Consider the following 23,803-nt stretch of genomic DNA (forward strand, 5'->3'; position numbering starts at 1 on the left):
ACTGTTGCGCATTGTGTCTCTGTGACAGAGTGCTAGAGTGGAGGTAGCGCTAGAGTGGAGGTTTATGTGAAGCTTAAAAAGTCCCAATTCTCATGCATATGGAATACTTATTCACTAAAGCTTATGGAATTATATTTTTGTGCTTATTTCGAACTTGAACCCATATTTTCAAGGCCGTGCTGGCACCACATCTATGGGGGTAAAATGCATGATGATAGACCGGCGAATTTGATCCCCGGTCGCTGGCGTTCGGGTCTTATACTAATCCACTACGCTACAGCCGCTACCTCTGAGCGGTTGATAACATGCCATACATTTCTTACATAGGGTGTTTTTAAAGTGAATTCCCTAAATGATAGAATAAGGCAGGATGGACGTTGCTTATGCATTTTTAAATCATCACTCTATTTGGATTAATGGCAAACAATTCTGCATTTGGCATAGTTATTTTATAGACAATATGCAGAATCTTTTCACTTATACGCATATAGACTGCTTGGTCTATCGTAAAGGTGAGAAAAATGACGCAAAAAACACCCCTTTCACGTGAACGCGCACTGAACCTAAAGCGGAAAACCTGGTTCAACTAATTGAATCTAAAGTGAGCTTCATGGTACCATTTAACTCTGATTGCGAGTTGCGGCTCTGTCGAGCCAGGTTTTCCCAAGAAAGGCTGGGTATGTTCAGCGAGGTTCGTGGTATACCCCCCAGGTTTTGCGCAGGTTAAGTTTGAAACATAACCCGGTTTTGGGTATTTCAACCGGCGTTCACCGCAGATTTCATGTGTTCACAATGGCATGCCCTTTTGATGAGAGAACTGCTGATATCAGAGCGCAATCCACCGGGAGCGATTGATAAGACCACGGCTCGACATCTTGGCATATTGGATGACTTTTTGCTGGAGTGGAGAGATATAGATTCTCGCGCAAATCTTTAATATATTTAAATAGCCTTGCATAGCCAACACTACCAATCGAGGACCTGGCCTCAGTTCACTCCAGACTATTTGCGTAGCCCTCCGTTTTTTTCAAATGGTAGTTTTATCTAGGCTATAGGCCTAATGCTGGAGATGCTGAGCACATCACAGTCGTTTCAGATGACCCATCCAAGATTTGTATCGGCCTCCTATCATACAAAGAGCAATATTGTCTGAGTACTATGCCGAGAGGCATTTACAACATAAAGTATAAAATAGTCCTAACGGACTTGCATCCACTGGAGAATGTTCGATCGTAGCCGGCGGCTTCATTACAAGCACTGATCCATCTTGATCTGTGAAGTTGATGAATTGTCACTTTTAGGTTTTCTACCCAGTTACCTAAAAAAGAAACATTTGGAATAGTATGCGCTGTGGCAAGCACACGGTTTGCATGTGTTACTTCGAAGGCAAAAAAAATCGAAAATACAAGAAAACACAAAAACCTACATTCAACCAGTGTGGGGTATGGCCCATGACTCTCTGAGGTGGTAGGTACCTCCAGGTAGGCTACCCCCTCCATGCCAGGGCGCCCTGAATTTATGTTTATCAACAGCTCCTCCACCGGGGTCAAGACAATTTGAGGGCCGGATCCAGTCTGCCAACTGTCGGCCTTTTCACGATTGGCTTAAAAAAATGGCTTATTTAAATTTATACCAATACGATGGTGGGAAAAGCTTACCAGTTTGTATGTTTTTTATAGGCCTACTTCATTTTTATACTTGATCCTCTGACCGCTTGGAAGCAATCGGAGTACATATTGTTTTAGAAGAAAGGGGTTATGTGGTAGGATCTTTAAGAATGCTTAACTGGGATATTTATATATTCATGGCTCAAATATTAAGGATCATGCTTTTGACGTGTAACTAACGCATTTACGCGGTCAGCGATCCGCTGCCAGGCTTTGGTTCTCCGGGTTCCAGAGGTTTTAGCGTTCCCTTTTCTTGTGATAATGTCCTTCTCCTCGTCATAGCTCTCCAGGAGAACCTGGAGTTCCATTTCATTGAAATAAGCGGCCCGTTTCGCCATATCGATCAGGGTTTCCATGATCCATACATCACGTCTTTATAAGTTTGGCGTGGACGCGCACAACCCTGTGTTAACCAACCCCGAGTTGATTGAACTAATGCATAACCGCTGCTGTGGAACCGAAAACTCTGGGTTGGTCGGCACAGGGTCAATCAACCTAGAGTTCAGCGTTAACTCAGTGTTTGTTAAACCTCCGTTCGTGGAACACCCCTCTGCTCGGGAGGTGGTTAGACCTACTCTGAGTTTGTTGTCTATAAGGCTGAAGGCAGCTCTCCGACAGAAGGAAGTGTTAGAAATGGCATGTCCTTTTCTACGAGAGCCTGTGGATGTAGAGGCTGCGATCCTCAGAAGGAATCTCCGTGAGGAACGATTATTAAGAACCCGGTTGGATATACTTTCTTTTCCTGATAATTTTCTTCACGAGCGCTATCGTTTTTTAGCGCAATCTATCATTTATTTAGTCCACCTTCTCAGTCCCCATGTTAACTGTCAAACGCACCGGGGGCATGCTTTAAGTTTAAGTTTTTTTTTTTTACGCAATTAACGCATGTGCAGAATGATCCGCCCCGTGCTTCCCGCCCGCTCTGTAGGCCTACTACATTCACTTTAACGTTGTGGCTTTCCCATGATCAGAGTAGCTGACTAACCACGGACCTATAACTGCTGCAAGTCAAGAAACTAATTTTAAGAATGCAAGGCAGAAAAGACCCTGGTACTGCTTTTAAGCTGTTCTTCTCTACATGCACATGCTCCGCATAATCGTCTGCATTGTTCACTGAAGTAAAACCCTTTGAGTAAACTGTTCAACAAAATAACTTTTCCCACCACAGCCCGTGTTCTAATAAATACAATCTACTTTTTATGAGGATTTCTTTATTTCCTGAAAGCACAAAAAAAGTCATTCATATCGGGTATGTTTTTAGAGCAGGGAACAGTATCCCAGTTTGCACCTCACTCACCTTTAACTTATGTTCCAAAATTTGGATCTCCAAAGCATCCTTTTGCATGTTTTGAATTGTTACAATTGCATGGAGGTTGGTGAGGGCATCTGGTTCAAGTAGGGCGATGACGCCATGGAAGAAGATGATTAGACAGTGAAATTATTACTTGAGCGCAGAATATTGCCCCATCCAATTTGCAACATGCTGGGTTGCGTGTACATATTTAATTATTTTGAATAACCAACCTCTTATAAAGGCACTTCTATCCTGGGGGGGGGGGGGGAGGGGGGGGGGAGGAGATCAGAGGAGCTCTCCCCAGGGATGCGCTCAGCCACAGGACGCATACTCTGTTGTCTGAGGGCCATCTCCTCAGCCTCTGTGAGGGCTGCAGAGGTGTCCTCTGCTTTTTTTTCGATTTGCTAACATGGAGGAAAATGTTACCCTAATATTCAGTAAGCGCTATTTTGAAGACAATATATATATATATATATATATATATATATATATATAGGCAGTGTTGGGGGTGGCTGGGAAATGTACTACTTACATTTACTGCTTAAATATAGGCCCATCACATGTTGAATATAGCTGTTAAATTAAGTACAGCAGGCAAAACCGCACAATTGATTTGATTTCAATTCAACATTAGTTTACCTGTTTGAACTATATTTTTTTGCTGCCAAGTCCTCTTGGGGCAACTCGGGGTTGTGTAAATTGACACACACACACACACACACACACACACACACACACACACACACACACACACACATTGAATAAGTGGAAGATATTAAACTTTCCTCTTTTTTTTTTTTTACTTATTTATTTTACTCACGCATTGACTTGTTCAGCTATTTCAGGCCAAGCTCTCTCTGGGTAACTGCTCGGCATACGCGTTCATTAGAATTTTCAATTCCGTGGGAGAAAGTAAGTGGATCTACGCTTTTGGTCCATGTTTGATCATGTTATCAGAGATCCATTGATGATGGCTCTTTAGAGTCAACAGGCACGCCCTCAACCCAGAGTGAACATACTCAGAGTTGATTAACCCAACGCTGATCACCTGTTCTGAAACCGAAAACACAGAGTTTCTTTTCAACCCTGAACTCTGAGTCAACCAACTCAGAGCGCAGGATTAAACTCAGAGTATGTTAAACCAGCTACCTGAAACAGGCCTCAGAACAATACCTCGCGGCTTGTTTTTATCCCCATGTCACGCCCACTTTTGGCGGTGGAAACGCGAACCGTACCGCAACTTTGCGAACCGAACCGAACGCACCCTCCGGTGGAAACGCGCCAAAAGAGAATTTTTCAGCGGGTCACCAGTTGTGTTGATACATACTAGTCGATATAGCCGAGAGAAGTTGCTGTTTTGCATGCTGCAAAACAGCGAAAGCGGGCCCTTGAGACATTGGTCCAGGCCAAGAAGAAAAATAAATAATGGCATACTCCTATTGCCCTGTCCTCCCACCTCTTTTTATTCTTCTCAATATTCTTTCTTAATTTTGTTATAAGTTATGTACCTATTGGGGCTGCCCTTGCACATAATAAATTAATGCTTTGTTCGTAATTGTGCGCAGTCCTGTATTTTTTTTTTAGCTTGTGACTAACCCTAATACATTACAAAAGTAATAAAAAATGTAAAAGAAAACTCCCCGGAGTATAAACCTGGAACCCTATAGTGGGTCTGTGTTTTTCTCAGCTCACGCATCATTCTCACCTCTCACCCCGAGCCAGTTTGCATGCCTGCCATTTACTCCATGTCTTCATAGAATCTTTATTTTGCGTGTTTATAAAGAATTCATGGAGCACGCAAGTTAATGTTTGCAAGGCAGGTGGGTGATATGGCCTTTTTTATATTAGGAGCTGTACACGACTATATACTATCAATTACAATAAATATCCAATATTTTTCAAATGGTAAGATGGGTTATAACAAATTGTGTTTCTCTTGACACGGTGAAATTAGACTCAGTTTATTTTTATTAACCCTGGTATAGCACTAAATTACCACATGGAGGCAGTCTGTATATATTTTAAGACTCAAGCAGGAAGTGCTGGTGGGAAAAGAGCCCTGCACAATAACTAATCAGTTCCTAAAGTTGCGATTACCGTTTTGTGTCGAGTGGATCTGTCAAAGATTGACCAACCTAAATCACGCTTTAATGGGAGGTGATTTGTAAGCTACAGCGCGGTGGACCCTTGTTTGTGCGTACAAATACATACTTTTTGGTCGGTACGGGAATACGAGGATGATATAGTAGCTAAACTAGCCATAATGTCCTGGACAGAAATGCCCTGTGTTTTGCTTTTGGTATCGCCGTTCTCTTATCGTCCCCTTATATTGTGATTCCGCCTGAGAACAAAACACATTTACACGAAGCTGTCAATGCCGGATGCATTTTGCTTTGTAAATTAGCCAACGTTTTCAGACGGGGCGTTTTTGGTAGCTCGCTAGCTTAACGATGGCGGACAGCATTGGGGACGAGTCGGACGTTGGTGCCCTTGGTCTGATACCATCTCTTGCCAGCTCTTTTCCTGTGGGACACTCGACAAATGGCGCAACAAACTCAAGCCCCAGCTTGTCTTACCCTCCCCACACTGTTGCAACGCAGAGTGGCATCGCCGCAGTCAATGCAACTCCTGGCACGTTTGGAAACCCAAACCCCGGATCCCACCTTGTCGCCCTGTCTCCCAACGCTCACGCTACATCACCTCTCCACGGCGTTGGGCTGGGGCTCGGTAGCGTTGCTGGGGTTGCTGGAGCTGGCCTCCTGACCCAAATGCATGCAACCTCTTGGGACCCGACCCTAAGTACCGACTGGGACAACGAAAAGGCGTCAGTGCAGTGCATTCTGAGAATCAAGAGGTAAACAATACGTTATAATCGTAAATAATAGTCTTCAGAACAAGCCGAGAAGCGAAAGTAACGTTTGAAGTGTTAAACTCGCCCATCTTGTAACTATGCCCTTCTTATTTCAACGTAATTAAGAGTGGGGTTTGACTGTTCGTTTACTTCTGATGTGCTTCTCTCTCTCTCTCTCTCTCTCTCTTTCTTTCTTTCTTTCTTTCTTTCTTTCTTTCTTTCTTTCTTTCTTTCTTTCTTTCTTTCTTTCTTTCTTTCTTTCTTTCTTTCTTTCTTTCTTTCTTTCTTTCTTTCTTTCTTTCTTTCTTTCTTTCTTTCTTTCTTTCTTTCTTTCCCCCCCCCCCCCCCCCCTCTCAGGGATATCATGTCAATCTATAAGGAACCCCCTCCGGGAATGTTTGTTGTTCCTGATCCTCAAGATATGACTAAGGTATTGTTACATCGACTGTAAACGAATTCCCAACACGGATACTCATGACGTTTATCTCTATTTTAAGAATATTAGTTATTTACTAGATGCTTTTATCCAAATCCTTTCGTTGATGCATGTCGTTAATGCGCAGGTCGGACTTGGGCATCTTGGTCATGGATGCCTATAGGCAGGCATTGGAGATGGCACCCATATCCCTTTTTTGAGTCAAATGCCCTAGCCTGTGCACTGTCTTGCATTCCTTATTTTTCAAAGTTTCTTGAATTATCAAATGCTTCACAATATTCCAACCAGATCCACGCTCTGATCACCGGGCCGTTTGACACACCATATGAAGGCGGCTTCTTCCTCTTCCTGTTTCGATGCCCTCCCGACTACCCCATCCACCCACCTCGAGTCAAGCTCATCACCACCGGCCACAACACGGTCCGGTTCAACCCCAACTTCTACCGAAATGGCAAAGTCTGTCTCAGTATCCTGGGGTAAGTTAGAAAATGCATACATTTTTGCCTCTTGATAGTGTTCAATCTTATCAGTTGCAGAAATGGAGCAGTTTCTACATAAACCTCTGGTCACATATTGAAGTTTGGCTAAATATTGAATAAGAGCATTATTCAGACTTATGCAGACTATCTTTCTTCTTGTTACTTAATGGGATTTTAGTGAATTATGTTCAGTCAATCCATTTTAAATGTCAAATGATTTGGGCTATATTTCAACTGCAGTCCATCATAGCAAACACTTCAATTGAATTGTATCTACAAAACCATGAAGTGCAACGTTATTAACCTCGCAATAGGCTTCCTCTGCCTGTTTTAATAAACTTGGATGGAGATGTTTTAACTTATTGGAGATGTCATTTATGTTAACTTATGACGGACAACAAGCAAAAAGATCATTGGGCTAAAATAGCATGGTAGCACAAAGCAGAAATAAAGCTTTGGGTTGAATAAAGAGACTTCACATTATTATTGTGGTCCGTTTATCCGAAACATTACCAATGCGTGTTCCTTGTGTGTTGTATCCAAACAGGACATGGACAGGCCCCGCTTGGAGCCCAGCCCAGAGTATTTCGTCCGTCCTCATCTCCATTCAGTCTCTGATGACGGAGAACCCCTACCACAACGAGCCTGGCTTTGAACAGGTATGGCTGGGTTCACAACCATCACACGTATCATGTTTCTGGGATTCTTAACATGGAAAGCTCCGGTTGTGGCCGCTAACATTGATCTTTACATGGACATTGGTAAATAAGGTTTCCAATTGTTCCCATTGTTGTTAAAATTCTGCGGCACTCCTGGCTTTGTCATTTACTTAAACTCCCTCCTCCTTGCGGTCATTGGTCCGTCCCCTATTTTGGTTATCCAAAGTGGTTCAAACACGCTGTAGGGGACCGAAAGGGGACCGTTCTTCGGCAAGAAACTGAGAATTGAACTTGTGGGATGAGGATGGTCTCTTTCTGCTCATGGCGGATATGAGCAAATAGTGCATCTATTTAGGCGGGTAGCCTCTGTTATTGCAAGTCTTATGCATGAATAAACTCATTGTCTTTTTTTATGTCTGGTTGCACCCTGTGTGTCGGTCTCTGTCTGTCTCAGGAGCGACACCCAGGAGACCGTAAGAACTACAACGAGTGTATCCGACATGAGAACATGAGGGTGGCCGTCTGTGATATGCTAGATGGAAAAATACCTTGTCCAGAAGCTCTGTGGTGAGACCTGAAACATTTATGCTATCACTCCCTTTGCCTATTGTTTTTCTTTTGTGGTTTTCCTCTTCTTCGCATTTATTTTCTCCTTGCCCAAGTAATTATTTTTTTAATTATGTTATATAATTACATACATAACAAACCTCTTTGCAATGATATAAATGCACTCAATGTCCACTGGCACATTTAAAGACACAGCCCATTTCTACTTGACTATCGTGCAAACCCTATTTCTAGATTTGTAGCAAGGATAAACAACAAGGCCATCTAACATGCTGAGAACATGATGCTCCACAAAAAGTGTTTTTTTTGGCTCAGAGAGCATCAAGTCTTTTTTGAGTCCACGTTTTTTTTTTCGCTCACTGGATCACTGGTTATAATTGGCCATCTTAGATGTCCAGGTGTTGACTTCTGTGGAAATTGCCCATGCGATATTCAGTGATACCTGTACGTTTATGTGAATTTCATCTTTAGGGGTGTGATGGAGAAGTCTTTCCTGGAGTACTATGACTTCTATGAAGGAGTCTGCAAGGAGAGACTCCACCTACAGGGGCAAAACATGCAGGTCAGAAACACCAGTACTTCTCCGGTTATGTGAGAAAGATATTTTTTAAGAGATATGGACAATAATATTATCTTCTTTCAAACAATATATTGAGATGCAATGATGTAATGGAGCAAAAAAACAATGATTCTAAGTGGATATCATTTATTTAACAAAAATGCAAATTTCTGCTGAGGAAAAAGTTAAAGGACACCCTATCCCCAAGTAGCTGCAATTGCTCCATTTGGCTGAAATGACCTTAATTAGATGTTTCCTGTACCGGTCTACAAGTCTGACATTGGTTGGGAGAAAGATTATCCCACTCCTCCATGCAGAATTCTTGCAGATGTGTGATGTTTGAGGGGGCGTTCGCACAACCTAGGGGGGGCGCTGGGAACGTGAATGAACTTTCATGGTTTTCAACTTTTTTTGGTGAAAAAATAGGCTAACTGAAATAAATAGCCTATTTTCATTTATTGGTTTCTTACCCCTCTACCGTCTCAGCTACTTTTTACTGTCTATGTGCAGTGTAACCGTGGTCATACAGCGCGGTTCGGTCCTGCACATGCCCGGACTCCCGTTACATCAGCTATCGTCATGATCTCTATCGCTGATAAACATGACCCACGTTCGCGGGTTGACAATTCAATAACCAACAATCAAACATGGGCGATGGCAAAAAAAACAACAAATTTGTTTCATAGCCGTTTTCCTCCTTCTTCTTGCTGTTGTTAAGTTCCAGCTGCTCTGAGCGTAGTCTCCACGAAAAGACAGTTGCATTTCAAATGCAAAATATATAGTCCTAATTAGGCCTCTGCGTGCGGTGCCGTGGTTCCAGGGCTGCAGTGCCCGCGTTGCCCGGGCTGCTGTCAAAGTGCCCACAGTTCCAGGGCCATTCATTCATTCACGGGGCACGGGGAGTCGCGGGAGTTGGGTTTATTACAGTGATGGCCAGTGCTGTTAGCCAATCAGAGGTGAGACATTTGCATGTCATGAATATTTATTTATATTTTTTCCACCAAAACCGACTCGGAGGGCATTCATTGCTATTAGTGACTACCGCAAAATCAATGAAAACGATGCAATGACACCTTGAGCAATATAACACGAGTGTGAGTGGGGTTGTTAGTTTATTTATTTATTTTTACTGGAAGGGGGGGTGGGGGTGCCAGAGGATCAGGTTAAGGTCAGGGGGGCGTTTGCTCAAAAAAGGTTGAGAACCACTGCTCTATATAGTGCTGCTGCCCGACCCGTCTCCCTGGCAAATATATATCACTAGACACTCAGGACTCCTACCGGTGATCGGCTCTTTAGTTCCCCGGGTCAAATTGCAGCAATTTGAAGCGTCAATATCTGCCAATATCTTTCACAATTACAAACTTGATGTTGGAACAAACCTATTTCAGGATCACCCACAATGCAATGGCGAAGACTTTATTTTGGACTACTTTTAATTATATAGCCTGCTTCAAAACACATATCAACATAATAAGAAACCTTTTCATAAGATGTCGGAAAAAAGTTGAGTGTTCTATTTTTGACGTACTTAATACCTTCGGTATTTCTAAATACCTTGGTATACTGTAATACTGCCCAAGCCTTCATATTAGTCCACAGCATCTCAACTGGATTAATATCCTGGCTTTGACATGGCCATTCCAGAACTCTCAACTTCTTCCTTATAGACATTTTCTCGTGGATTTACTGATGTTTTGGATCATTGTCATGTTGCATGGTCAATTTTCTGACATATCGTCTCACATTTTCCTCAAGCACCCTCTGTTACAATAAACAATTTATGGTGGATTCTATGATGGTGAGCTGGCCAGAAACTGCTGCAGCAAATCATCCCCAATGACATGACATTTCCACCCACATGCTTCAGTTGGTATGAGGTTCTTGCTCTCGGGCAAAATTTAGTTTTGCATTGATGACGGCAAGGGTTTCTTCCTAGCACACCTTCTATGCAAATCAGACTTGTGTAGTCTCTTTCTAAAAATAGCCTCTTCTTCCTAAAGCCCCCAGAGCTCTTTTGATCCACCATAGTGATACCACTCCCTTCAACATTCAAGCGCAAACCTAACTAAATTACTCGGTTTAAATAAGATGGGCTCCTCTAAATCCTCTCTATCGATGTTCTCATCATTTGCACCTGATGTGGTGCACTTTGTTCTAATTGTAGGCATTTTAAGCGGTAATAAAAGTGTGGGTATCCTAACAACCACACTATACTTTTACTTCAGTCTTTATTCATTAGGTTATTACATCCATCTCTTAATAATGCTAAAATGAAGATAATATGTCTATCTTTTAATATGTGGAAAAAGACAAAGGTTTTCCTGGTAAAACATGAGAACCGAAGTGTTTTTCGGTACCGGTACACCGAAACAACCATAGTCTGCGGTCATATCCCGTCGACCCGTGTAATCCCCTCCCAAAGGACCCGTTCGGAGAGAAGCGCGGGCGGTTCGACTACCAGGGCCTGCTCACTCGCCTCGGCGCCACACACCTCAGGATCCGCGAGAAGACCCCTGCGGAGGATGAGCACAACGGGGACTCAGACTCAAACAGCAGCTCCTCCGAGACGGACCCCGACAGCCAGGGCAGCTCTCAGCCTTGACCGACCAGGTGACCACCTTATTCTACTAGAAATAGTCAACAAAAAAACTTTGATTGTATGCTGTATGACGTAAAGTTTTGCTTGTGTTGATTTTTTTTATTCTTGTTGTTTTTGTACAGTGGAAAACAAAATGTCCGCCAACGTTTTCGGGTACATCAAAGAACGGGAGCCATGGAAATGCAAGATCAGCTAAGCACACCATCCGCGTGATGTGATGGCGCAAAGAGCATGGTCTGTTAGAAATTGACTATTTGTGGAAAATGGTATCAGCTGCTAGCTAATTGCTGTTAAATTCTATGTTCATCTGGTAAGTTGTAATTCTCTACCAGTAACGTTGAAGGGTACCCTCTCCCCTTTCGATTTTGCAGGTACACTATTGTATTCTGGAATAAAACTCTGTTCAAAAGGTGCAGGGTTGTTCAATGATATCTCTAGTAGGCTTGGGTGGTATTAGGTATACCAGGGTATTTAGAAGAAATACCGTTAAAGAAATTCAAACCCTTCTTTTTTCCGACATCTTATGAATATATTTTTTATTGAGTTGTGTATTTTGGCAACATGGATATATAATGAAATAGTTAAAAAATAAAGTCTTTGCAGTTGCGTAATTCCTCGCATTTCACACGTTTTTCAATAATGACCTTCCCACCTGGAACGTCCTGACATCAAAACTAAAAGATACATTTATAGCTGTGGTGTTGTATTAAAACAATCACACATCTCAAGTTTGAAAGTATATCATTTTTAAGTTGAAAGATATTGGATATTCAACAGATGTTGACGCTCCGAATTACAGGGATCCGGATCGGGGATCTAAAGAGGCGATCACCGGTAGCAGTCCTTTGTTTCTAGCGCTGTATATTTGCCCAGGAGATTGGGCGGGCAGCAGCGCTACTCTTTAGAGCCATCATTTGGTCAATATTCTACACAGGAGGCGAGTTGCAAAGTACCCTGCCCTAAACAATAGCCTAACTAAAATAACCCAGCTACGTCTCACTGTTTTAGAAGTCTGCTGCTCTTCAACAGCGGAAAAAAAGGTTAAAAAAACTTGCCGGTGGTGCTCCGTTGTGGGTGTAAAGCACATGGGCTGTATATAATACAGGTTAAACTTACTCTCCATATGTGTACATCGGTGGAATCCATCGCTCACTTTTAAAAGAAAGATGAGTGCACCAGTAGGTCCTCCTTGTTGAGATTTGAACCGAATCTATGCAAGAAGGGCTCATACGTCGTATCTATTCATTATTCAATAGGCCATGCGTATATTAAACAGAGCAGGACTTGTCGAAGTTGACAAGTTTCATATTAGACACACAGCATTGTAGCTAGACAATGTCATACTTGCTACAATGACTTCTATCACCAGCAGCTCATCTTTAGTTTTTTTTATTCTATTTATTTTTAAACAAATAACATATACCGTGTGCCCCGTTGAAATTACAGGTAGTTGGGGAAAAATAGATGCCTCCCAAGCCTAATTACTTGCTACAGTGATTGTTCCCCAATCAATAGTTTTCTTTACTTAGCCCATTCAGCAAAAGATTGGACCTAATAGGTTACGGTAATACCGTGTTCTTTCCTTTTCTTTTTTTCTCCCAAAACCTGAACACTTGTGATTGTGTAATATAATCTGCTGCTCATCCCATGGGTTGTATTCTTGTTGTTAAAAGGCCCGTGTGCAGGTTTAATATGTCCTATGCAGTGATGAGGGACAGTGGGAAACTGTGGCAGGAGGTTGACGGCTATAATATCATCAGGGAAGAGGCATTTGCGTAATGCAGAGAATGTAGAAACTATTGTTCTTGGCCTTCCCAAACAAGACTTCCGCCTCCTCTGTTGAGTGTTCAGCCCTGGTCTGGAATAATGCCACCCTACCTACATTGTTTGACATATCTGGCACGTTGAAGTCTAACTGGCAGGCCGGGCTCAAAAGAAAAACTGTTGGTGTATCGAAATACTTTAAATTGCGTCATATTGAAAATGTCACAATGTGAATGATTACAGTTTTTCAGTCGCTTTGGTACATTTCTCAGATCAGAATTGAAATTTGCAGTAAGTGCATTTCTCAAAACATTCGTACAATTAGCAAAACACCATGGATTTCATGCAAAAGCAAGTCTCAAAAGTAAATATCTGTGTCAATAAACATGTCGGTGCCATCAAAATGACAAGTCCTTGTGTTATTCTGTATGGATAAGACAGTCAAATTGCTTAGTCATGTTGTCAATATAACAGTGTACTCTGGAGGGATGGTCTGATGTAGAGCCCGACCGATATATCGGCAGGCCGATATTATCGGCCGATATTAGGCATTTTTCAAACTATTCGGTATCGGCATTTATAATGGCCGATAAATGAATATATTAAAAAAAAAAATAATCTGTCCACCAGAGGGCGCTTTAACGCCCGAACCCGGTGATTCAGCCAGAGTTAGGCAGAGTGAATGACGGAGATTGACGGTGATCATCGGTGTTGTTCATGTGTGCAAGTGTGTTCATGGTAAGTTGGCAAATGTCACGAGACATACATTGCTTGAATAACAATTAAAAGAACATCCCATCAATTCTCTAAAGTCGATAAGCATGACTTAATTCATGACTACCATGTCCAGTTTTGCTGTTGTTACGTCTTAGCTGAGAGTGAAAAGGATTTAAAGGATAACTACAAATAACCAATGTTAGGGAAATGTGTTTGTTTTGTTGCGCGTTTCTGGATTTTTTCTTTTTATATATATATATATCGGCCGATATATCGGCATATCGGTTTTTTAAATCACAAAATATTCGTATCGGTATCGGCCTTAAAAATTCTATATCGGTCGGGCTCTGTAAACCATGGCTAAAGTTTTGAAGACAATTATTGTAAATTGTAAGTTACACCTTATGTGGGAGATTGATTTCAAGAGACTGGACAAGATTCACATTTACGCTTTGACTGTTGGTCTGTCAACAAATTACAGTACAATGTCATTGCTAGAAATGTGAACATAGGAAAATGTCCTTAGGGTAAACTGTACATGCATTGCTGTAGGAATTACAGTGCAGTCATCCTACACCTCCTGACGTTCCTGTCTGTTGGGCCACAAATTCTCAGACAATGTAACATTGTGTTGTGCTCCAGCTATATATATACTTGCCAGTCATGGTTCAGGAGATGCACCTTTGAGCTATTCCAGTATACTGGTTGATCGTTGGTTATTCTAACACTTCACAAATTTCCCTTAAAAATTCACCTGGTAGCAATTTCAGGACAGATTTATAAAAAAAAGTCGAATGGAAATGTATGGAAATATGCTTGACATATTATGACAACTTGTTCAACCATTTTGCATGTAAAGACTTATGCAATGAACTGATGCCTAAATGTTGTGGGGGTGAGACTATTTAATAGAGACCCATTATAATACATTTTGATCAAAATGACATAAGCAATTGATAATGTAGGAAAGAGCAGAGAATTGTACATAATCATTTGCATGAATGTACCAAAGCATTTGCAACTTGTTCAAAGAAATGAGAAACTGCTTTTTTGATGTGCACAAATGACACAATGATGTGAAGGTTGAACAGGTCGCTTTGAGAATTTCAATTCTGATCTGAGAAATGTACCAAAGCGACTGTATTATCTTTGAGACATGGGTTTAAAAAATAATGATACAATAAAATGACGGACTGAAGCACCACCTAGTGGTCACCTAGCTTGAAAATGACAACCATGCCTGTTGGAAAGATGACCTCTGCTGCTCTATACTGCAGCCCAGCCAGCACCAAAGAGGGATATTGCCACAAAATAAAAAATCAATAACTCTTGGAAGCTCCCTCCTACGCTTGTTCTACTTGTTTTTACCAAAATAAATCACTCAGTAGAATGGCTTGTCAATTATGCTGTCTTCCTGCCATTTTCTGTTGAGTGTGACTTCAGAACAGATGAACTATGGATATGTGATTGGATTTGTGTTCATATTCTTTTAGAAAAAATTGGCTTGTAGGGAATAAAATGTTATGGAATAGCTTCAGATATATTTTCTGAAGCTGAAAATATTCAAATTACACTCAATGAAACTAGTCAATAATGATAATATATATCTGATTGCCTTGGGTTGCTGATGTTATCAACTACAACTGTGCCCCAACTACAGCTGTGTAAGAAATTAAAACATTTGTCTCAACCACAGCAACCTGGGCATGGGGCTTTAGTGCGCTTCATAACCTGTAATTATATATATTATATATATATATATATATATATATATATATATTTGTCTTTAGAGATAGTATATCTTCGTTCCAAAATCAATTGGTGAGATTCTGGGAAGAGTTGGGTCTTAAGATGTTTTCAAAGATGAGGAGGAATTCTGCAGAACCGATGGAGCTGGTCAGTATTATTTGCTTGAGCGATAATTCATGGCCATAAGTTGACCTGATACCAAATGTGGACTTTCTCTTCTGATGGATCTATCGGCGTCTGCCCCATGTAAAATTTTCTTTGTTTTCTTATTCCAAGCAGATGCATTTGAAATAGTTTTTGTAGTGGTGCAGCCGGCTCTTTGCCTCCTCATCCTCATGTGTGGGGGATCAGATTTTTTGGTACTTGGGGTTATACACTCATCTGATGTCCAATGGAAACATGGCTACATGCAACCATCAATTGGCCAAGTCCTTCTATGAAGAATTCTATAGAGAATAGACATAACAAAGATGGAATGTTAAGGATGGGCCGAAGAGCCGACGGCGGCTGTACCGTAAAGCTGGATTCCATTGATAAATTATCAAATTATCGCTGTGTCTGTTATAGGCACAAACAAAGTCTTCAAAATGGCAATCCATACATTTTGGGAGCTTCAGAAAAAAGGTAGCACTAAGCCTTTGCAAAGCGGTGTGAAGGACATATACTGCACAAGTGTCCTACCTGTATGTCCCACTCTCTTCAGCTTGGGGTCAAATAAAACCCTTTTCACCGAATCGGTATGAGCAAGGAAGAAGTTGACAACCCCCCTGACGAGGTAGCAATGTGGGTAATTAGGCAATGAGTGGAAATGGCGATCGGTCTTCTTGTCCAAACAGCCTCCAGTGACTCCATCGCCTTCCTCGTTGGAGATGGAGGAGTAGAACTGGTTTCCATTGTGGTAGAAATTAATGATTATATTCTATGGTAAACTATGATTATTATTAGGCCTATATATCTAATGGTAAAAAACATGTAAAGCGTCTTGGATTTTGATATCGTTGTTGTTTTTCTTCACGATAAAGTCTTTTGTCAATTCTTGCTCCGGACCCCTCTATTTCTTTTACACTCTCTCTCTTAAATTAGTCTAAGTGTATTATATCTCGGTTTAATCTCCGACATAATTGGCGTCGCGACCAGGAGGAAATAGGGACTCGCCAGCTGCCGGGCCAGAGGACGGGACGCGAACGGATCATACGACCAGAGCTCAAGGGTAAGTTGTCTTGCCATATATAGGATAGAGTCGTTTGATCTGTTCTTGCCCCGTCTGAACGCCGAGCAGCAGGTAAAGTGTCTCTTCGATCAAACGAACCAAAATTATAGATAAATGAGCGAGTGAGAGATACGGGGGCTCCGGGAGAGATTGACGTGCACGCACATAGGCCCTAGGCGCTGTGGTTCTAAATGACCAAGACGCTTTGTGGCTCCCTATTTTGATACGAGTTGTTGTTGTTATTTGGAGTTTTGAGGTTTTGGTCAAATAGACCTATTATAAAGTCCTGTGGCTGTATTCTGGAGGATCGAATTAGTGGGAAAGATCCAATAGGACAGTACAGGTCCGCAGGTCAATAAAAGTGCCTGTTGGATGTTTTAGAGTATCCCAGAAGAGCTGGGTTGGAATTCATTGCCGTCGATGAATTCATTTTTATTTTAGAGAGGTTTCCTTGGGATGCTGACTGGTGAATTTTCAATTCTAATCTTGGAGAGGTTGAACTGTAAATCCTGCACCAATTGATGGTGAATTTCTAGTTCCGATTTTGGCATTTTTTAAAGAAAGCAGACTTCTCGCACTTTTGAATAGATAAGGTTCTTGGTTGGGGTACCGTTTGAGTTGGTATTTTGAGAAGTTTCTTGTCTGTTTTTGATCTGGTCGAGTGTTTATGTATTCAGCCATTGTTTTGGAAGAATAGGCTTGTTGTCTGGAGTGCCATCTGAATGAGTTTAATGTGCTGATCGTGGACCGATTGAGATGCAGCTCTTGGATAAACTGAAATAGTTAATTTGTAATTCTGACCTTGGCACTGCGAAGCGATAAGTACTTGTTTGAAATTCTGGTTGGTTGATTATCCATCCGACCGTTCATGTTAACCAAAAGGCCAGTTTCTACGCTCGGTCAACCTTTTATTTGTAATTAATTACAAACAATTCGGACATTTTTCAATGTAATATAAAGAAATTGTATGAATCGGCTTATTGTCTGTATTTAAGTCGTGTTAGGATTAAGGAGATTTTTACGACCCGGTTTATTTTTTGTTGATTCTGTCATAAATAAATTAGGCGGACAGAGAATAGTTAATTTGTTTGAAGTAGTTGATAATCATAAATAAATTATACGGATAGAGAATAGTTAATTTGTTGAAGTACTGAATAAATGTGTAAATCTTCTTTGACTTAAACATTAACGCGCTGACTATAACTGCATGTGCACGAGCAAACAGCGGGGACGAGCAGAGAAGCAGGAGCCTGCAGAGCAGGGTTAAAAATAGATAACAGTGAAGGGTTGGGGCCACGTTCCAATCTTCGGGAGGGAGAAGAGCGCCGGGGAAGAGTTCACATTTGTAGCTTAGAGATAGTAAAGTATAGAAAATAACTAGTAGAATAAACTCAAATAAATTTTATTAATAAATAGTGTACTTCAGAATAGATAAATAAAGTAATAATTAAAAATGGCACCAACAGCGGTAGAGATTTTGAGTAGAGACCGTCTATTGCTCAAAGGTGAGATGAAAAAGATCTCTGAGAAATGGGAAGAAAGGACAGAAGGATCAGGCACTATATGGCCCATGGGAGGGACTTTTGATCCAATAATGTATAGGGACATGGAGGTAGTGATAAGGAATTACATAGATAACAGAAGTGGAAAAACGGCCTCAGCAAAGAGGGACAGGGAAAAGTTAGTACTAGCTTTGTTCCTAGAGGAAGGAGAGAGATGGCGAACATTACAGAGAGTGGCGGGAGAAATAATAGCTAATAACAACAAGGCTCAACCATTGCCTCTGAAGGTTGAGCCACCGCTGTACAAACCAGCATCATTGTACCCATTGCTAAAAGACAACGTAGAATCTAAAGGGGAAGTCACACTAGATGAAGGAGATAATAAATGTAGCACACAGGGGAGGAGGGGCGCACCCATACACATGGACTGTTATGAGGGGATTAGGAAAGCAAGGGAAGAGTGTAACAATGCTGACATTTGTTCTAGTGAGAGTGAAAACAGGAATAAAGAAGAGGAGAAGGATGACATTGAGCATGAAGGCGAAGGGTCATTACAACCATATGTAAAACACATTACTAAGAATGCTAAGAGGAAATTAAAGAAGCGGAACGAAAGACAGAAGGAGAGGTCTAGTGGGATACAAGGGGCAGAGGAGCCTGGCTGCAGTACATCAGTACTAAGCCCCACACCACTCGAGTTAGATGAGAAACTAAGGAGATCACAGAGAGAAGAAAAAGCACCCGAAACTTCTCCGGGAAATTATCCTACTCTAGTCAAAGGACAACAGGTCCATTATCAACCGTGGGGTTCACAGGACTTGGAGGGAGTCATTTCTAAACTCCCTAACATAATTAACGGGGCGTCTATATGGATTAGAACATTTGAGGAGCTCACAGTGGGAAAGCTAACTGCAGTAGGGGACCTGAAAGCTCTGTTGGCAAGAGTATTGGGGTTATCCAAGATGGAGTTTGTACTGAGGAATGGAGGGTTGAATATACTGGATGGAAAGTATGATGAGACTACACTTGATCATTACAGAGGGGCGTTGTGGGCCACACTCAGGAGGGAGTTCCCGGTCCGCATGGATCCTAAAAACATGAGAGGTCTCCCCATTGGTGACACAGAGAACCCTGCATCCTACCTGCAGGCCCAAGTAGACAGATGGCGCATGGAGACGGATGAGGATCCTGAGATCCATCCGGTGTTCTCTGTCATGTTTAGAAACTCTGTGATAGAGACACTTCCCAGCCAAATCAAAGCCAGGCTAAAGGATGTGGTTGGACTGTCTACATCAGGATCTCATAGAGATTTTAATGACCATTTAGTTCATGCAGTGGATGAATATCGTCAGAATAAACAAAGAATACAGGAACAAAGCAAAGAGGTCCAGAGGAAGCTATATCAGCTTCAGCTGGAAGATCTCACAAGGAAGGAAAGAGATAAGAAGAGACAGGCAGGTGTTTTAGAACCAGCTGCTGTAATTCCGCAAGCCGCCCAGCAGGGCGCACTTCAAAACCAATATCCACGATTGGAATTTTCTCTCCCAGTACAACAGCCTCAGAGCCAACTGTCACCTACTCCACCTGTTACACATGTACACATCCATAATTATGGGAACCCCACAAATAAAAATAATCAGCAACAGGGGTCCCAAGGACAGAATAGAAATAATCAACAGCAAGGATTCCAAGGACAACGCAGAGGTCCTTTAATATGTTATGGGTGCAACCAGGAAGGACATAGTAAGATAAATTGTTTTACTAACCCTTTTCCATCCCAGCAAGGACAGGGTAACAGCTATCAGGGAAGGCAGGAACAAGGAGGTAGCTACCAGGCAGGTCCCTTTATGGGTCAGGGATACTAGGGGTGCCCAGAGAATCCACAGGGGGAGGGTCAGCTTGTAGCAATCACAAAACAAGCTGATGAGGAACCAATACTGCAGGTTCTGATAAATTATAGAGGCACGCCAATGATGGCCCACACTGGAGCCACTTACACTTGCGTAGGTCCAAATTATGCCTCTCACCTCCCCATGGCAGGAAAATTCACCAAAACTTTAGGATTCTCGGAACACACGCAGTTAATACCTATGACAGCTCCAAGGATGACAATCGGTGAATTCTTATTTTAAGTTGTATATGTGAGTGAGTGAGTGAGAAAGAGTTAGCATTGAGTTTAGTTAGAGGGGTCAGATGAAGTGATTTGTGAAGAGTGAGACAGAGAAGAGGAAGAGTGTGTGGATTGGCAACGAGAAGTGGCGATGAGATTGGAGAAGGCTTTCCGGTTAGAATTTTCTTTGGGGAGATTCATATCTTTCGATGGCCTTTTTAAGATTAATAAATCTAGTTTTGGAGAGTGTCCAAAAAACGAATAAACCAGAAAGGAAAGGAAAGGATTACTGAAAGTGAAAATGGTTATGGAGATTTGTGAAAGCAAAGGAAGTAGGTAAAGAGAGGTAAAGAGAGTTAGAGAGAAGGAACGTAAGTAAGGAAAAACCCGCAGGTGGGGGCTGGACAGAAAGACAACAGAGAGAAAGAGATTGAATTTGCATTGTGCCTAATAGATTATTTGTGCGTTTGGATGTACTCTGTAATTGGTTCCTGTATGTAACCCATGTCCACTGTTTTAGAAAAAACCTAGAACCACCGCTGGGATTGGTGATTCTGTGGGTCTTGGAGACTCTCCATCGCGTCGGAACACCATGTGGTATAGATCGTTACATCTTGGTACACAGAGCACTGGTGAGACAACGGGTTGGATCAGAGGGAGAAGGTGTTTGGAGAAGGGAGAGGAATGTAAAGAAAGCAAAAAGGGCGGATGCGGTCCGACCCAGAGGTAATAAATCAGCGGAGAGGAGGCTGGGGGTCGGTTTAGCTCAGGAAGTAGAGGGTGTCTTGTAACCGCAAGGTTGTTAGTTCGATCCCCAGCTCCTCCTAGCTCAGTGTTGATATGTCCCTGAGCAAGTTACATGGTGATCACAGGATTCAGGAATAATTATCTAGAATCCAAAACATGAGCAATTAGCGTTAAAAATTCTCTGCACACCACACTCCACAGGAGTCAATGGGTTCAATGGCGCCAGGGTAAAGTGACTCATCAAAAGAGGAGCTGACCCAACCCATGGACTCTGCGTGGATAGGTGGATGTTATTTTGGTGCTTGGACCTGACGAGGTCTAGGTGCCAAGATAACAACACAAATAAAATATTTCCTTCGAGATTATGATAAGTAATACAGTTTATTAAAAGTGATCTTATAATTTAGAAAAAAACAATCGGCAATACTTAAAAATTAGACCAAATAAGTATGATAAAACATTATCCAAATTTCTAATTTAGGTTATCCACAATGACAAATGTCATTCAAAATAAATAAGTAAAATAAAATAAGAAAGGATGCGTGTGTGAGCCTGTTCTCGTGTGTGTGTCAGGGCTGCCGAGGTAGGGGAGAATCCTCTCCTACTCCGAGTGATGGAGTACACAAGGGGATACCCAAGCAACTTCAGATAAAACAATATGGTTAATTAGTAAATAGAAACAATGTATCAATTCAGTGTTGAATAAACTAGTTAAGAACAACATAGAGGGTTTGGGTTTGGTATAGTAGTGAATCAAAATATGGAAAACACTAAATGCAAGCAATAGGTAGAATAAAAGGTTTAATCAGGTCGTCCAATCTAAATAGATAGTGAAGGGCAATCGGGTAGGATTATGAAGAGAATTGTGATTTTGAGTAACGGTTAAGACAGAAGTGAGTCGCCCAATATTGAAAATGCAAGTTTTAATATTGTGATTTTTGTTTTCTTTCACATCTCCCTAGTTAAGGACAATAGGTGGATTGACGCCACATCTGCTGGGAAGGAGTCATACATGCTATGTTGTCAAATTGGATTCGGAAGTAGTGGGTTTACCTTCAAATGCCACTAATGCTGCTGCAACACTTTAATAATTTTAACTCTGATAAATTATCTTTTGTTTTATAGTTGCCCTGATGTGTATTCATTACGCACACATATGGCTGCATAAGGCAGATGCGGCTGAAGACTCTGTCTCCATCCCTCCACTTTGCGATCTATACCACCATATAGGTGTGGATTGATCGTATCCCAGGTACGGCATCCTGCAATAAGCCAGTATGGAAGGCTGGTTAGCCAACGACGGGTAAGATCCCACCTTGAAGCCCGGGACAACCTAAAACAGGAACAGTCACGATTACTTGGCAGAGTCACTGTGAGCACTGGCTCACTTGATCATGAAGTGACGAACTGCAACCATCATAGGAAAAGCCGGCTGGTGAAAGGTGGAGGGGGAACAGGAGTCAGATATGTCAGCTATGGCAGCAGAGGTGGTCTTGGAACGGGGCATGTCGCGTTTTATTTTATTTTATTTTACCTTTGTGGTATAGAAGGCCACTAACGCATGTACGTTTTTTCGGTTTAGTGCATGACTTTGGAACAGCGTGGTTTCAGGCGGCTGATGGTAAACCCACCCATATTGGGCTTTGGATTTGGACATACTGGTTTCGATTTCCCTTCCCAAAAGATTGGTTTCAGTTTGCTGATGCTTAAGGTTAGACGTTTCGACGTTGGTTGCACCAACGGTGTGCTTAGATTTGCTTATCATTTAATGCACATGGTTTTGACCATTGCGCAAGGGGGGAGGTATTGAGGAGAATTAGAAAAAAATTAGAAAACAAGGTTTTTCTTCACCATACTTGCAAACATTGATTGACATCCAGCTAAATGAGTGTGAAATATTTGAAAAAACAGTGTTAAACAGATGGGTAGAAGCAGTCCCATCAAAAAGACCAAAGTGCGGCTACAGTAATCAAGTTTCTGACTAGAGAAGTCATGCCAAGGTTTTGAATTCCGTCACTAATTAGCTCAGGCGATAGGGCAGCGTTCATTCAGAAAACACTCAAACAAGTGATTTAACATCTGCATGTCAAATAAAGACAGGTCCGTGTCTACAATCCTCAAACCACAAGGTATGGTGGAGAGAGGAATGGGACGCTTAAAACAAAGATTAACAAAATTAAATTAGATTACTAAATTAAAGGACTAATGCACTACGGTTGACACTAATGAGTTATCGCATGAAAACTAACAGAAAGACGCATCTAACCCCGCATGAAATGCTTAAGGGTCGACCCATGCCTTCACTTAAACATTCGAGGGTCCCAAAAGGGACTTCCATTAGAGTAATAAAATTAAGGAAAATATGTTTGAACAACTAACTGCTGTACATAAGTTTGTAATTCCAGCGAAAGAAAGACAGAGTTCCAGAGTTGGAGGAGGAACCACCAAAGGGGGTGGAGCCAGGTGACCAAGTGTACCTCAGGGTGTTCAGGAGAAAGTGGAACGAGCCCAGGAGAGAAGGACCATACAAAGTCACCAACGCAACACCAACAGCCATCCAAGTGGAAGGAAGTGCCACGTGGTATCATCTCAACCACTGCACAAAAGCCGCTCAAACCAAATGCAGGGATGAGTGTGAGGAGGAGGAGCCAGACACAGACACACCTGGGGCTGACCAGCTGCCCCAGGACCAGATCCAGTCGAGCCAAGAGCTACAGCCACATAATGATGCTGAAAACGGGGAGCCTGTTCCTGATCCTTTACGGGTTGTGCCAGATTCCGCTGGCACAAGGACAGACCCCGAGGAAGGATGAAACCACGGAGACAACACAGACCTGGAAGAGCCAGGAACCAGGGGCTGATACTGAAGGAAGCCAGAGAGGAACACAGGACA

The 23,803-nt window shown here is 42.0% G+C and overlaps 2 protein-coding genes and 1 long non-coding RNA gene across 4 annotated transcripts; all 3 read left to right on the forward strand.

Moving 5' to 3' along the window:
* The first annotated feature begins 847 nt into the window (after positions 1-847).
* On the forward strand, positions 848-2,116 carry LOC132473296 (uncharacterized). The gene is made up of 2 exons (XR_009529307.1): positions 848-1,301; positions 1,437-2,116. It is a non-coding gene; the product is annotated as an uncharacterized LOC132473296 (long non-coding RNA).
* A 2,847-nt stretch (positions 2,117-4,963) lies between these two features.
* On the forward strand, positions 4,964-11,722 carry ube2z (ubiquitin-conjugating enzyme E2Z). The gene is made up of 8 exons (XM_060073042.1): positions 4,964-5,815; positions 6,170-6,242; positions 6,537-6,724; positions 7,275-7,386; positions 7,841-7,953; positions 8,425-8,515; positions 10,935-11,122; positions 11,234-11,722. The coding sequence occupies exons 1-7, from the start codon at positions 5,412-5,414 to the stop codon at positions 11,112-11,114; spliced, it is 1,161 nt and encodes a 386-aa protein (XP_059929025.1). The 5' UTR covers positions 4,964-5,411; the 3' UTR covers positions 11,115-11,122; positions 11,234-11,722.
* Positions 11,723-17,853: 6,131 nt separating this feature from the next.
* On the forward strand, positions 17,854-21,710 carry LOC132472964 (uncharacterized). Of its 2 annotated transcripts, none has more exons than XM_060072866.1 (2): positions 17,854-20,849; positions 20,888-21,710. In XM_060072866.1, the coding sequence occupies exon 1, from the start codon at positions 18,005-18,007 to the stop codon at positions 19,916-19,918; it is 1,914 nt and encodes a 637-aa protein (XP_059928849.1). In that variant the 5' UTR covers positions 17,854-18,004; the 3' UTR covers positions 19,919-20,849; positions 20,888-21,710. The 2 variants fall into 2 exon arrangements, with proteins under 2 accessions (XP_059928849.1, XP_059928847.1); XM_060072864.1 differs by having other exon boundaries at positions 17,854-20,499; positions 20,840-21,710.
* Positions 21,711-23,803: the final 2,093 nt, after the last annotated feature.

The sequence above is a fragment of the Gadus macrocephalus genome, chromosome 2 (assembly GCF_031168955.1).
Source record: "Gadus macrocephalus chromosome 2, ASM3116895v1".
Lineage (NCBI taxonomy): Eukaryota > Metazoa > Chordata > Actinopteri > Gadiformes > Gadidae > Gadus > Gadus macrocephalus.

Coding starts and splice junctions, on each gene's coding strand:
- ube2z (XM_060073042.1), top strand. CDS start 5,412: ATGGCGGACAGCATTGGGGACGAGTCGGACGTTGGTGCCCTTGGTCTG. Junction 5,816..6,169: donor TGCATTCTGAGAATCAAGAG/GTAAACAATACG, acceptor CCCCCCTCTCAG/GGATATCATGTCAATCTATA. Junction 6,243..6,536: donor ATCCTCAAGATATGACTAAG/GTATTGTTACAT, acceptor TATTCCAACCAG/ATCCACGCTCTGATCACCGG.
- LOC132472964 (XM_060072866.1), top strand. CDS start 18,005: ATGGCACCAACAGCGGTAGAGATTTTGAGTAGAGACCGTCTATTGCTC.